The sequence below is a fragment of the Equus przewalskii genome, chromosome 11 (genome assembly GCF_037783145.1).
Source record: "Equus przewalskii isolate Varuska chromosome 11, EquPr2, whole genome shotgun sequence".
NCBI lineage: Eukaryota > Metazoa > Chordata > Mammalia > Perissodactyla > Equidae > Equus > Equus przewalskii.
The window spans coordinates 10,633,451-10,649,362 of record NC_091841.1 but is presented as its reverse complement, the minus strand read 5'-3'; the positions used below and the strand labels follow the sequence as shown (position 1 = coordinate 10,649,362).

The window sequence follows — 15,912 nt, the reverse complement described above, 5'->3', positions numbered from 1 at the left end:
ATCCAGATTCGATGTAGCAATAAGAGATCATTTTTACCATAAGCAATGTTGCCTGGTAACATAATTGACATTCTTACCCTTGTCAAGTTTCCAGGGGAATAGAGCTAGAGAGTTAACTGAAGGTCAGACTCTCATGCCTGAGGGGAGAAGGGTTTGCCTACAGGGTCATAGTTTAGAATGTTTGAAAAATACTGGCTTAGGAGAGGTCAGGTAAGTTGCCTGAGGTTGCACAGCTGGTAAGTGGTAGAAGCGGGACTTGAACCCACACAAGGCTGGTCCCGTGTTTTTAACCAAAATTTTCTGCCACTGTTCAGTAAGGCAAACGTGAGCTAGAGCAGTGGCAGAGGGGATAGAAAGTAGACATATTTGAGGAGGACTTAGGAAGATGAGGTGAAGTAGGACGCATCAGGAATGATTCTGAAGTTTATTTAGCAAGAAAAGACCATTTACCGAGGTGATGATTATAGGAGGAAGAAAGAGTTGGAGGAAGAAATTCGTGTTTCAGACATGTTGATTTCGAACTTGTGAGATTTCCACGTAGAGATGTGTAGCAGGCAGTTGAATGTGTGATTCTGAAGTTCAGGAAATGTCTGGTCCTGAGATACAAGTGTGGAAATCCTCAGGACATGGATAGCAGCTGAAGCCTCGGGATGGGTGAGAGCTACCGGGAGGAGTGAGGACGTTGGGAAGAAAGGGGTTCCAGGACGAAATCCTGAGAAATTCTTACAGATAGGATTGTGCTGAGGACGAGGAAGCCCACGGAGGAGACTGAGTGGCCAAGAGCAGGGAGTTAGAGAACCAGAAATGGGAGTGAACTGAAGCTGTGGATGTGAAGAAATTTAGAATGTGAGTTAAGGCCATTGGCAGTCCTTATGGGCACAAGTTCTGGCTGGAACCAGTCTGGGTTAGGCATTGACCTCAGCCTGAAGGACGGCATGGGTTAGGAGAGGGAGCTAAGGTTTGGAATCGAGAACTGTGTTCCGGAGTGGCCTGAGGGCCCTCTTAAGAGCTGACGAGTCTTTTATAGGATTGTATATCCTGAGATCTATAGAATTAATAATAACCAAAATCAATATTAATAAGTATTTGTACTAACTACTATTTCACACACTTAGTGTGGAAGATCTGGCAATGTCTTAGTTTTCTAGGACTTGAGAAGTTCCTTTAAGTAATACGATAATTGTTCTCTCTTTCCCCACAGGTTCGACCCAAGCCTGTGGCCCAGAATAACATTCCTATTGCCCCAGCACCTCCTCCCATGCTTGCAGCTCCTCAGCTTATCCAGAGGCCTGTCATGCTGACCAAGTTCACCCCCACAACCCTCCCTACCTCCCAGAATTCCATCCACCCCGTCCGTGTCGTCAATGGGCAGACTGCAACCATAGCCAAAACGTTCCCCATGGCCCAGCTCACCAGCATTGTGATAGCCACTCCAGGGACCAGACTCGCTGGACCTCAAACTGTACAGCTTAGCAAGCCAAGCCTTGAAAAACAGGTACAGGCGGGCGGCATACCTGCTTTGGGCATTAGCCTTGCCTTTGAGGCAGGGCTGTCTTTCAGTGCATCTTCTCAAGGGTTCTTTATCTCAGCACCGTTGTTGATTACGTGTTGCTTATCGTGTGATGCTTTATCCACAATGCGGAAGGGCCTTTCTTACTGAAGAAAGTTGGGTTGCTCTTCCCACCATCCCCTGTGGATGGATTCCGATTCCTGTGTGAGTGAGCTCCCCCTGCTGGTTCTGGAGCAGAAGTTCACAGCTGGGTTCTGCTGCCCCCAGCCAGGAAGCACAGATGAGGCCGTGAACGCAAAAGGCCGTGCTGGTTTGGGCCCAGTAAGAATCCAGATCAGGCTGACTGCGAAAGTCAGGAAGAATAAACAAAACAGGGAAAGGGATTTCATGTCAAAGATTTTCTCTGGTTATTACAGATAATGAAGAGCCAAATGAAAAAATTAAAATTTCTGAGAAGCATTCTTTTAACTCTGGAGGATGCAGACATTGTAAGCTCAACTATTGAAGCCTTTCATTTATACTTCCAAAATCAGATTTTCTCTTAAAAAAACCAGGCTAGAGAAAGATAAGTAACCTCCAAAAATACCTCAGGGTTCAATGACAAAAAAACTTCTAAAAACAAGAAAAAGGATTTCTAGGCAATCACCATATTCTATTTAAAGAAAGACCAGTGATGAGAAAGAAGAATTTTGCAGAAAGCATCCTCTTTCAAGAAAGTTGCTTTAAAAAGTCAGTGACCCATTTCTGATTGCTCAGGCTTGAGTTTCTCATCCATCTGAAAATAGTCCCTGGTGATCCTGAATCTTCTGCTCCTGGATGGCCGGCCGCGGTTCAGGGAGGCTGGCCAGGTGGGCAGGAACAGGAAGGCTTGCCGCCGCCTCGGCCTCCTGGACCGGGGGAGCCCTCGGCACGGAGCACCCGGCTTTCTGCCCAGGTGGCTCCGAAATGCTCAGACCTTGCGCTGAGGAACTGGGTACCAAAATCTTGTGCTCAGAGAACACGAGAGAGAACACATCTCTGTTCCTTGAGGAGCCTGCTCAAACCCCAGGAAATACTTTGAGGAACATTCAGAAATAAATTACGCATATTTCAGATGAGAGGTTTTCAAACTTACTATCAGCAAAACTTCAATATTAAAATACTGAAAGCATGATGGCCAAGCGCAGGAGGTGTCTGGGGGCACGCTGGAAGGTCCTCTGCCCTCACGTCCTGTGCTGGCTCTCAGAGACCCTCTGAGGGGCCTTGGACTTCCAAAGAATGTGGTTTCAAACCACGATTTTAGACCACTAAATATTATTTCTCTTTGACCTCTTTTTTTGATAAAGATACTTTTCAGAGACAAGAAGTTTTTAAGTTTCATTTTATTTTTACACTTCTTATTTTTTCTGATTATGGAGATTATACATAGTCATTGTAAAAGAAAATTCAAACATTACAGAAATATATATTGTAGAAAGTACTTCCCCCAATAATCTATGATGAGGATAAACATCCCCCATAATTTTCCCCCCAAAGTTGCTATTGACAGTTTAGATTATATTCCTCCATGTATTTGCTGTGCACATAGTAACATTTTTAAGGCAAAAAACAAAATCAAACAGTATATATTATTTTCTTATTAGATTTTGAAATACTTTTCATGTCCTGGCCTTACATGTTGATAAAGCTTTTAATTTTAATTATAGTGTCATAAAAAGGTGCCCATGAATCTTTAAAAATGAAAAGAAATGTATTGGCAGCAGTAAATTGCACGGTCTGTCTTCTTGTTGGTCTGGTGGAGGAGTCCGTCACTGCTGTTCAGGGTTAGCAGGCCCCAGCATCGCAGTCCACAGGCTGCCAGGCTCGCTCAGCGGGCCTCTTTACCCGGGACTCCATTCTCGGGATTTTCTTACTTCAGGTCTTTCTACTGCCCTTCTTTTCTCTTTTCTCTTTCATTTCCAATACCCCCCCTATAACCATTAAGAGATCTCATAGATGGGCTGAGAGTGAAGCCGTGCAAAGCCCGTGTGCAGCATTCTCTGTGAGAGCGGCTCGTGGGTTCCTTGCTGCTTTCTGCTGTTTCCTTTAGGGTGATAACGTTCAGTTCATAAAAGTGTGTGATTCCGTGCCAGTTGCCATGCCGCCTGTGGTGTCTCTGTGGAGGGGTGCCGGGTGGGTAAGCCAGAGCCTGTGCCTCCCAGAGCTCGGTCTCCGGTGCATTTGGAGCGGGCGCCAAGGCCCTGCGTCCGGGGGCGGACGCGTGACAAGTTGTGTCGGTGTGCAGGCCTCCCACGGTGGCGGCGGAGAGGCAGAGGGCAGTGTCAGTTCCTGCAGCGGGGTCTCACTTCCCCTGGCAGGCATCACCAACTTCCCTGCTCATCCCAGATGGGCTCCCGTCTCTTCCCTCATCGGAAGCCGCATTACATTGTGGTTCTGAGAAAACAAGTGGTGGAGTCTGAAGAGCTTTGAGGCTAGAAACTTATTTTAGGCCGAAGAGTAGATAAAGCCGGACAAACGGATAGGCCCCACGCCGCCACTTTCCTGTCCTTGTCCTCTCCGGCACTCTGTGAAACGGGCCTGAACACCCATCAGTGGTGGAATGCGATAAGGCGCTTAAAGCCCCTTAGACTATGCCCACCGCAGGTAGTTCTCAGGAATCAGGTTCGTTTCTTATCCACCCCACCCCACCCCGTGCGACAAAGACCTCTCTGTGTGTCCCCAGGCTAAAGTACTGAAAAAAATCCGGGTTCTGTGGGGAAAATTGCCAGACTGCCACCCCTTCCCTACTCCATATGTATCGTGCATGGAACCTACGCAAAGTCCTCTGACAAAGGAGTTCTTCCAAGAGGAGAATGTCATCCAGGGTATCGTCCTCCGATTCCTGTCTTCCCCCTCAGTGCGCCTGAGCGGGGACTCCTCACCCTGCATTTTCACCCGGGTGCTAGAGTGGGGAGGATGGATCCCGGTGACCACACAAGGGGTTTTGCTTTGCCTTCAGTCCAATTGTATTTAACCTCGATTGATGAAACTGTTGGGACGTTCCTTTATTCGCCAGGGTGTCACTTTGATTATTCATGCAGCCGAGTCTCAGAAGGTGTTTTGGAGTTCCGGGTATAAATGGTTAACTTAGTTCTAGTCTTGTCCCAGTTTTTTATTTCTATCTTTATAGCACCTTTGAGCAGGATTTGCAAATTCTTTTTTTTTTTCTTCTCTCCAGAGCCCCCTGGTGCGTAGTTGTATGTTCTGATTGTAGGTCCTTCTAGTTCTGCTATGAGACACGCCACCTCAGCATGGCTTGATGAGCAGTGCTAGGTCCACACCCAGGATCCAGACTGGAGAAACCCTGGGCCGCTGATGTGGAGGGCACGAACTTAACCACTCGGCCACAGGGCCAGCCCCAGGATTTGCAAATTCAAATAGCCATGGGTGCAAAGTGGAAAATATAAATGTGTAAGAGCAGACTGGGAGTAAACAAATGAACTTTTTATTTTTCCACTTTTAGTGGGAACATGAGTACAAGAGATATCCCAGTTTTATTCTTAATTCCTCTTTGGCGTAGTAAGACAAGGGTGATAAAATTGACAGTTTGGCCGTGGTGTCAAGAAGACAGTGAAAGTGGAAGAGACCGTGGTGAGCTGCAAAGTAGTGGTATGCTCCATCTCAAGGAAGCAGCTACTTCTTGACAAGAGCCAGTTTTTATCATATGGAAACTTCTTCAAGAAAAGCCAGAAATCTAGATATGTTAAGACATCACCTAGTTTTTAAAATACCGGTAACTTTAAATACCATGTAGGCGAAAAATGATATCTGCAAGGCCGCTTCACCTCTGGGTAATAGTTTATAATCTCTGATAGAGACTAAATTTATAGCTTAATCCACTTTTTTCCTCAATTTTTTAATCAGGATGAAATTCACATCACATGAAATTAAGCATGTTGAAGTTAACAGTGTTGAAAATTAACAACTCAGTAGCATTTAGTACATTCACAGTGTTGTACAACCACCACCTCTGTCTAGTTCCAGAACATTTTCACTACCCCAAAATGAAACCCAGTGCCCATGTTGCTCATCTGCCCCTCCCCCTGCTTCTGGCAATCACCAGTCTGCTTTCTGTCTCTGTAGATTTACCTGTTCTGGATATTTCATGTAGATGGAATCATACATGATGTGACCTTCTGTGTCTGACTTCTTTCGCGTAGCATAATGTTTTCCAGATTCATCCACATTGTAACATGTATCAGTGCTTCACTCCTTTTTAACAGCTGAATAATATTCCATTGTGTGTATATTCCACAGTGTGTTTATCCATTCTTCCATAGATGGACATTTGGGTTGTTTCTGCCTTTTGGCTATTGGGAATTATAGTGATAGGAATATTCATGCCAAGTATTTGTGTGAGTACAGTAATCCCCCCTTATCCGCGGTTTCACTTTTCACCGTTTCAGTTACCTGATGTCAACCACAGTCTGAAAATATTAAATGGAAAATTCCAGAAATAATAAGTTTTAAATTGCACGCCATTCTGAGTAACGGGACAAAATCTCGAGTCATCCTGTTCCGTCCAACCTGGGTCGTGGCTCGTCCCTTTGTCCAGCATATCCACACTGCATATGCCACCCTCGCCTTAGTCACTTAGTAGCTGTCTCGGTTATCAGGTCAACCGTAGGGTGTCTCAGTGCTTGTGTTCAAGGAACCCTTATTTTACTCAATAATGGCCTCAAAGTGCAAGAGCAGTGATGTTGGCAATTCAGATAATGCAAAGAGAAGCCGGAAAGTGCTTCCTTTAAGTGAAAAGGGGAAAGTGCCCTACTTAATAAGGAAGGAAAAAAAATCGTACGCTGAGGTTGCTAAGATCTATGGTCACTTTATTACAGTATATTGTTATAATTGTTCTATTTTTATTATTGTTGTTAATCTCTTGTTGTGCCTAATTTATAAATTACACTCTGTGATAGGTCTGTGTGTACAGGAAAAGCACAGTATATACAGGGTTGGGTACTGTCCGAGGTTTCAGGCAGCTGCTGGGGGTCTTGGAAGGTATCCCCTATGAATAAGGAGGGACTCCTGTACCTGTTTTCTCTTCTTTGGGGTATATACCTAGGAGTCGAATTGCTGGATCATATGGTAAATCTATGTTTAGCTTTTTAAGGAACTGCCAAACTGTTTTCCTCAGCAGCTGAATCATTTCACATTCCCGCCAGGACTGTGTGAGCATTCCATTTTCTCTACATCCTTGTCAACACTTATTATTTTCCCTTTTTTTAAATTATAGCCATCCTAGTACATGTAAATGGTATCACATTGTGATTTTGATCATCGTTTCCCTAATAATTAATGTTATTTAGCATCTTTTCATATGCTTGTTGGCCATTTGTTTATCTTCTTTGGAGAAATATCTATTTAAGTTATTTGCCAATTTTCAAATTGGGTTGTCTTTTTTTTGTTGTTGACTTGTAAGACTTCTTTATATAATCTGGATACTAGACCCGGGGCCAGCCCGCTGGTGCAGTGGTTAAGTTCACACGTTCCACTTTGGCGGCTCAGGATTCACCAGTTTGGATCCCAGGTGTGGACCTGTGCACCACTTGTCAAGCCATGCTGTGGCAGGCATCCCACACATAAAGAAGAGGAAGATGGGCACAGATGTTAGCTCAGGGATAATCTTCCTCAAAAAAAAAAAAAAAGGAATTGGATACTAGACCCTTATCAGACACTATAGGATTTGGAAATATTTCCTCCCATTCTGTAGGTTGTCTTTTCACTTTCTTGATAATGTCCTTTGATGCACAGAAGTTTTTAATTTTGATGAGGTTCAATATATCTGTGTTCTTTCTTTTGTTGCTTTTTGGTGTCATTTCTTAGAATCCGTTGTCACATGTAAGGTCATGAAGATTTACTCCTAATTTTTCTTCAAAGAGTTGCTTGGTTTTAGCTCTTATATTTAGGTCAGTGATCCATTTTGACTTGGTTTTTGTATATAGTGTGAGATAAGGGTCCAACTTCATTCTTTGGCATATGCATGTCCACTTCTCCCAGCTCTTTATGTATTGAAGAGACCATTCTTTCCCCATTTGAATAATCATGGCACCATTGTTGAAAACCAATTGGCCATGGATGTGTGGGTTTATTTCTGGACTCGCAGTCCTATTCTGTTGGTCTGTATATCTATCCTTATGCTAGTATCAAGCACACTGTCTTAATTGCTATAGTTTTGTAGTAAATTTTGAAATTGGGAAGTGTGAGTCCTCCAGCTTTTTTCTTTTTCAGTATTGTTTTGGCTATTCAGGGCTCCTTGCAATTCTGCATGAATTTAAAAATTGGCTTTTCCAATCCTGCAAAAAAAAAAAAAAAAGGCTATTGGAATTTTGATAGGAATTGCATTGAACCTGTAGATTACTTTGTATAACATTGCTGTCTTAGCAGTATTGTCTTCTAATCCTTGAACATCAATGTCTTTCCATTTATTTAGGTTTTCTTTATTTCTTTCAGCAGTATTCTGTGGTTTTCAGTGTGCAAGTCTCTCACTTCCTTGGTTAAATTTATTCCTAGATAGTTTATTCTTGTGGATGCTATTGTAAATGAAATTGCTTTCTTAATTTCCTATTAGGATTGTTCATTGCTGTTATTTAGAAATACAGCTGGGTTTTGTGTTGATCCTGTACCTCACAGTTTGCTGATTTTGTTTAGTAGCTCTAGGAGTTTTTTTGTGGATTTTTGGGGGATTTTTTCTATGTAAGATCATGTCCTCTGTACTTAGAGAGGGTTTTATATCTTCCTTTCCAATTTGGATGCCTTTTACTTCCTTTTCTCGCCTCCTTGCTCTGGCTAGAACTTCTGCTACAAGGTTGAATGGAAATGGTGAGCGCAGGCTTCCTTGTCGTGTTGGTGGTCTCAGAGGGAAAGCCTTCAGTCTTGCGCCGCTCAGTCCGATGTTAGCTGTGATTTCTCGTAAATGTCCTCTGTAAAGTTCCCCTGAGGAACTCGAGGAAGTTCCCTTCATCTTCCTGGTTTTCTGAGAGTTTTTATCATGAGTGGGTGTTGGATTTTGAAAAGTGCTTTTTCTGTGTTAATTGAGATGATTGTGTGGTCTTTTTGCCTTTGTTTATTAATGTGGGATAGCACGTTGATTTTCTTACATCGTTTATTCCTGGGATAAGTTCCACTTTGTCATGGTGTATATCATCCTTTTAACATGCTGTTGGATTCAGTTTGCTAGTATTTTATTGAGGATTTTTGTATCTGTATTCATAAGGAATATTGGTCTGTAAGATTTTCTATTTTTGTGGTGTCCTTGTCTGGCCTTGGTGTCAGGGTGATGCTGATCTCATAGATGAGCTGGGAAATCTTCCTCCCTTTTCTTTTTTTGGAAGAGTTTGAGAAGGACTGCTGTTAATTCTTTAATGTTTTTTCTAGAATTCCCCAGTCGGCTGGTCCTGGGCTTTTCTTTTGGGGGAGGATTTTGATCATTGCTTCAGTCTCTTTAGTTGTTATAGATGTGTTGAGATTTTCTATTTCTTCTTGAGTCAGTTTTGGTAATTTCTGTGTTTACAGGAATTTGTCCATTTCATCTGTGTTAGCTAATTTTTTTTTTTAAGATTTTATTTTTTTTCCTTTTTCTCCCCAAAGCCCCCCAGTACATAGTTGTATATTCATCGTTGTGGGTCCTTCTACTTGTGGCATGTGGGATGCCACCTCAGCGTGGCTTGATGAGCAGTGCCATGTCTGTGCCCAGGATTTGAACCAACGAAACACTGGGTCGCCTGTAGCAGAGCACGCGAACTTAACCACTCAGCCACGGGGCCAGCCCCTGTGTTAGCTAATTTGTTGGCATGCGGTTGTTCAGTGTGGTCTCTTAGAATCTTTTTTATTTCTCTAAGATCAGTAGTAATGGCCCCACTTTTCATTTCTGATTTTCATTATTTGTGTCTTCTCTCTTGTTTTTCTTAGTCTCTCTGATTAAAGTTTTGTCAATTTTGTTGATCTTTTCAAGGAATCAGCTTTTGGTTTCATTGATCTGATTGTTTTTGTATTCTCTATTTAATTGATCTTCACTCTGATTTTTATTGTTTCCTTCTTTCTGCTAGCTTTGGGCTTAGTTGTTCCTTTTGTGGTTCCTCAAGGTACAAAGTCAGGTTACTGATCTGAGGTCTTTCTTATTTTTTAATGTAGACTGTTAGAGCTGTAAATATGCCTCTGAGCTGCTGTCACTGGGTCACTTTGGTTTTGGTATGTTGTGTTTTCATTTTCATTCCTCTCAAACTATCTTCTAGTGTCCCTAAGGATTTCGTCTTTGACTTATTTGTTGTTTGAGAGTGTTGTTTAATTTCTACATAATTTTTAATTTTCTAGTTTTCTTTTATTATTGATTTCTACCTTCTCTCTATTGTGGTCAGAAAAGATACTTTGCATGATTTCAGTGTTTTAAAATGTATTAGGATTTATTTTGTGCCTAAAATATGGTCTGTCCTGGAGAATGTTTCATGTATACAAGAAGAATGTGTATTTTCTTGTTATTGAGTGGACTGTTCTTTTTTTCTTTTAAAGATTTTTATTTTTCCTTTTTCTCCCCAAAGCCCCCTGGTGCATAGTTGTGTATTTTTAGTTGTGGGTCCTTCTAGTTGTGGCATGTGGGATGCCACCTCAGCATGGCTTCATGAGCCATGCCATGTCCACGCACAGGATCCAAACCGGCGAAACCCTGGGCCGCCAAAGTGGAGTGCACAAACTTAACCGCTCGGCCACGGGGCCGGCCCCATGGACTGTTCTTTATGTCTGTTAGGGCTAGTTGGTTTATAGTGTTGTTCAAGTCCTCTATTTCCTATTGATCTTCTATCTACATGTTCTTTCCATTATTTAAAGTGAGGCATTGAAGTGTCCGATTATTGATATAGAACTGTGTATTTCTCCATTCAGTTCTGTCAATATTTGCTTCATATATTTGGGGATTATGTTGTTGGTGCGTATGTATTTAAAATTATCACGTCTCTTGATGAATTGACCAGTTTACTAATATATAATGACTGTCTTTGTCTCCTATAGCAATTTTTGACTTAAAGTGAGTTTTCTCTGATATTCGTACAGCCATCTCCATACTCCTTTGGTTACTGTTTTCATGAAATATCTTTATCCACCTTTATCTTTCAACCCTTTTGTGTCTTTGGTTCTAAAATGAGTCTCCTGTAGACAGCATATAGTTGGATCACGTTGGTTTTTTTCATTCATTCTGCCGCTCTCTGTCTTTTAGTTGGTGGGTTTACTCCAGTTACATTTAAATTGATTACTGATAGGGAAGGCCTTATGGTGTTTTGCCTTTTGTTTTCTGCATGTCTTATGTGTTTTTTGTTCCTCACTTCCTCCAGTGCTGCCTTCTTTTATGTTTTTTCCCCCCTAATGTTCTCTTGTGATGTCTTCCTCATTTTCTTTTCTGTATATATTTTAGTTTTTTTCTTAATGATTACCATGGGTATTATAGTTGACATTCATAAATTTTTACCAACGTAATTTGAATTGATCCCAGCTTGGTTTCAATAGTATATAAAAACTCTGCTCCTGTACGGCTCTGGCCCGCCTTATGTTGTTAATGTCACCAATTACATCTTTATACATTGTGGGCTCACTCATACAGATTTATAATTACTATTTTGTACATTTCTCTTTTAAATCACATAGGAAACAAAAAGAAAAGTTACAAATCAAAGACACAGTAATACTGGGTTTTATATTTGTCTGTGTACTTAGCTTTACCGGAATTCTTATTTCTTTGTTGTGGCTTCAAGTTACTGTCTTGAGTCTTTTTATGTCGGCCTGAGGGACTCCCTTTCATGTTTCTTTAGGGCAGATCTACTAGCAGTGCACTCCCTCCGCTTTCTGCAGGATGTGGAATTTTGGAGGGATGGTTTTTTTCTTTCAGCACTTTATGTCATCCCACTGCCTTCCAGTCTCTGGTTTCTGATGAGAAAATGACTGTTAATCTTATTGAGGGCCCTTACAACTGATGCGTCAGTTCTCTCTTGCTGCATCCAAGACTCTCACTTTGCCTTTGGCTGTCGACAGTGTGGTTATAATGCACTTGGTTGTGGATCTCTTTGAGTTTATCCTACTTGGAGGTTGCTGAGCTTCTTCGATGTGTAGATTTATGTCTTTCATCAAATTTGGGAAGCTACTGTTATTTCTTCAAATATTTTTTCTGCTTTTCCTCTCTCCTCTCCCCCTGGGAGCCCATAATATACACATTACTACACTTGATCTGCCCCAAATGTCCATTAGGCGCAGTTCATTTTTTCTGCATCTTCTTTTTTTCTGCTCCTCAGACTGGATAAGTTCATTCATCCTATCTTCAAGTTTACTGATTCTTCCTTTTGCCTGAATCCCCCTAGAGAGATTGTCATTTCAGCTATCGTACTTTACAGCTCCAGAGTTTCTGTTTGGTTCTTTTTAATAATTTCTGTCTCTTTATTGATATTCTCTACTTGGGGAGACATTGTTCTCCTGGTTTCTTATAGTTTGTTGTCCGTGGTTTCCTTTAGCTCATTGAACATATTTAAGACAGTTGACTTAAAGTTTTTCCCTAGAGAGTCCATGTCTGGGCTCCCTGAAGGCCAGTCCTGTCGGTTTCTTTTTTTCCTATGAATGGCCATCCTTCCCTGTTTCTTTGTATGCCTTCTAATTTTTTGGTGAAAACTGTTCATTTTGAAATTACAAGGTAATAAGGGAAATTCGCTTCTCCTCCCACCCCAGGATGTGTTGTTGTTGGTTGTTCAGAGGTGCAATAGTCTGTTCAGTGCCTTTTCCAAACTGATTTTGCAAAGACTGTATTTCTTGTCATGTGTGGTCATTGGAATCTCTGTTCTGTTATCTCAGTGGTTGTCTAATGACCTGACAGATTTCCTTACACAACTAGAGCCTAAAAGAAAAAAGTAATAATAAGTAAATAAAAAAACCCAGGGGCCGGCTCAGGGGCACAGCGGTTAAGTTCGCACGTTCTGCTTCGGTGGCCCAGGGTTCACCAGTTCAGATCCCAGGTGCAGACATGGCACCGCTTGGCATGCCATGCTGTGGTAGGCGTCCCACATATAAAGTAGAGAAAGATGGGTGCAGGTGTTAGCTCAGGGCCAGTCTTCCTCAGCAAAAAGAGGAGGATTGGCAGCCGATGTTAGTTCAAGGCTAATCTTCCTCAAAAAAAAGAAAGAAAAAGAAAACCACCCAGCTTTCCCGATCTTTGCAGATTGGCCCTGAGCAGGGACTCTTTCAGTGCTAAGCTAGGCTGCCTATAACTCTGCCTGAGTCTTCACCTCTTTCTTGGATGGAGCTCAAAGATCAACCGGTGGTACAAGCCTAGGGTTCTCTCAGATCTTAGTGTGCCTCTAGCCCTGGGAATGGGCAGTGCACTCTGGCTTCCCCAGTATATGTGATAGCCCTTCAAAGCCCTTATTCCTCCAAGATCTTCCTCTTCGGCCTCCTCCTCCCCAGGCCTTTGGGTCTGTCTCCTGCATACTCCATCCACCATCTCTTGCACCAGGTGACTACGGGTAACATATGTCTTTAGATGCTTTTATCAGACACCACCCAAAAAGCCACTCCAGCCCAAGGTGGGCAGAACAAAGATCAGCCTCTGCCGCAGGGCTCAGGGAACCACCAGACAGGTCACAATGCACAGCCACCAGTTTTTGAGAGCAAGGTCTGTATTGCTCCCCCGGCACCAGCAGGTGACACCAGGAATGCAGGTCACCGTCCCCACAGCCTCTGCCCAGCTGGGGAGTGGGCGTTTGTAGGTGGGTGAGGAAAAACGCTTTCTTAGTGAAATTTAACAGCCTCTTCTTTTAGTGAGTGCTCCCTGGTTGCTGTAAGTTTTATTTTTTTAATTAGATGTCAGAGTTCTAAAAGTTGATTCTGTCTGTTTTTGCTAGCTTAATGGTTGCTTCAGTGGGAGGACCAATTCTTAAAGGTCCTTTATTTTGCCATTTCTGTGATGTCACTCTCCCACCTTAATGTTTTTTGTTTGTTTAAAGCAGCTTAAAGCAGCAAACATTTATTATCCCACACAGTCACTAAGGGTCAGGAATCAGGCTGCATGTTAACTGAGTGGTTCTGGCTCAGGGTCCCTCACAAGTTTGCAATCAAACTAGTTGGCCAAGGCTGCAGTCATCTCAGGACTCAGCTGGGGCTGGATAATCCACTTCCAGACTCAGTCATGTGCTTGTTGGCAGCCTCACTTCCTCACTGGCTGTTGGCAAGAGGTTCAGTTCTTCATCACGTGGGCCTCTCCATAGTGCTGTCCACAACATGGCAGCTGGCTCTGGACCCCAGAGCAAGAGGTCCATGAGAGAAGGGCACCTCCCCAATGTTTTGATTGTTTTATTTTTATTTTTGGATGCTTTTGGTATTCTTTATCCAACCCTGAGATAATTATATTCTTCTTGTACAAGAGAGAAAATTGGAACTCTGGCTGATTCCTTAGTGGAGGGGGTTGGTCTGCCCTTCCCCAGAGGCATTTCCACTGTGTGCTGCACTCAGCCTTAGAGATGGAAGTAAAGACTCTGAGGAACTTGAGACAGCAAGTCCTTACAGCTGACTTGCTCTTCTCCCTCCTCCGTCAGCCTCCCTGTCCTTCCACATTCAGAGAACTATGAAAATAAGCTTTCTGGAAAGCCAAGACATTAAGAATGTCACTGTAAACTACTTTCCCATTGTGTTCCGTTGTAGGTGTGTTTGGTGGTTTGTTTTATGGAGGAAAGGTGTCCTTTTTGGTTAAAAAGTATATGTGTATGAGAGAGAGGAGACGTGAGTGATTCTCCTGGTTGGTCATGTTCACCGCTCAGAAGATCAGCAGCTCTTTGCAGTCTGCCTGCACTGCGTGAGGAACCGTACTGGGCACAAAGGCTGCAGAACAGTCGCTGCTCTCGAGTAGCTTACAGGATAGAGGAGAAGCAGGACATTGGTAAGAAAGGTACGAGGCAGCCTCTGTGCCCCGGACGGTGGTTGCCTCGGTATTGATAAGGCTGCTGTTTACACTTTCCTAATGCAGTAATACGAGAAGCAGGAGGAAAATGTGCAGGTGGCCAGGAAGGAAGTGAGAGATCTTTGTGATTGTGTTAGGTTTTCAGATCTAGTAAAGTATTTGACAACATAATGATTTTTGAGAACTTTCAGTGTTCTGCTTAGAGAACCAACGGCTTTCATTTGGCTCCTGCTCATCAATAACCAGACAGTTTCATTCTCATTTATTTATTTGTCGTTGCCATACAGAAAGACCATTAGCATCTGCAATTTTTTAATTTTGAAAAAGTAAATTAGGTTTGTGTTTACAGTTTTATCTCCACTGTTCTAATATCGTTTCAGTATTTACCAAGGGCTTCATAAGGTGAATTAGGCATTGGGTCATGATAAGAATAATAATACAAGCCCAGTCTACCAATTTGCTAGCTGCCGTTTGTGCTTGAAGATGGTCATGCTACTGGTGTTTCTTTTGTTCGAATGGATGCGTCTGGAAGATGAGGCTGGGGGTGGTCAGAATGTCAGTGTCTTGCAAGATGACCTTTCCTTGGCAATTGCGTCTCTCTCTCCTCTAATGGATGATACAGGCAGGTTTTAAATAGCCCAAGCAAGGGGAGTCGTGTGGCCTCTCTTAGGTTCTGATAGGAATTGCTCTGAAACAGAAGAACGTGCGTGTGAGATTTTTTTGACATTACTCACATCTTAAGCACACTGTGGACTGGAGCTTGACCCACATGTAACGAGAGTGGGCTTGCTTCTGGAAAACTGCCCCTACAGCCTAAATACATTGAAATCAGAGAGAGCGGCCTTATGCTTTATTTTTATACATAGGAATTAAACCATGGATTTTTCTTTTCGTATAATTTAGACTATTGTATTTATAGATTCATGTCTACTCTAGTTATGCAATTTAATCATTTCTACTGGGGCCTTGCATTTTCCTTTTTCCCCTTCCAAAATGAAATCCACATTACCTCTTTATTAATATGTTTCCAATTTGAGTGTGGTGTTCTTTTATTTCTTGGCTACAGTCACACTGTGTTTTTAATAAAAAGTGAATTCTGCATTGTCATTTCATTTTTCTCTCCTAGACAATTAAATCCCACACAGAAACCGATGAGAAACAAACAGAGAGCCGCACCGTCACGCCCCCTGCTGCGCCCAAACCAAAGCGGGAGGAGAACCCTCAGGTAGGCCCGGCATCCAGAGGCGCGGCTATCTGTGCCACGAGGCTGCCTCTCACGCCAGGACGGACGCTTGCTCTCTGAATCACTTGATTTTCCTTTTCTTGTGCTTTCTCACTGTGCAGTAATGTCATGGCCAAGTCACGTTGGCCTAGGGCCGATTAAGAGTGTGCCCTTGGGTGTCCATGAGCTGGCATCGAGGAATTTCATACACATGTCACAAATTTGAAATGTAAGATTAGCGAT

The 15,912-nt window shown here is 42.7% G+C and overlaps 1 protein-coding gene across 46 annotated transcripts in view; it reads left to right on the top strand.

The window, feature by feature from the left end:
• PHF21A (PHD finger protein 21A) overlaps window positions 1-15,912 on the top strand; it is a 174,084-nt gene that overhangs the window by 140,172 nt on the left and 18,000 nt on the right. For all 46 annotated transcript variants that reach the window (XM_070564918.1, XM_070564936.1, XM_070564940.1 and 43 more), the window contains 2 exons: window positions 1,202-1,495; window positions 15,574-15,672. In XM_070564918.1, the coding sequence (XP_070421019.1) occupies window positions 1,202-1,495; window positions 15,574-15,672 (393 nt within the window). The remainder of the gene's footprint in view (window positions 1-1,201; window positions 1,496-15,573; window positions 15,673-15,912) is intronic.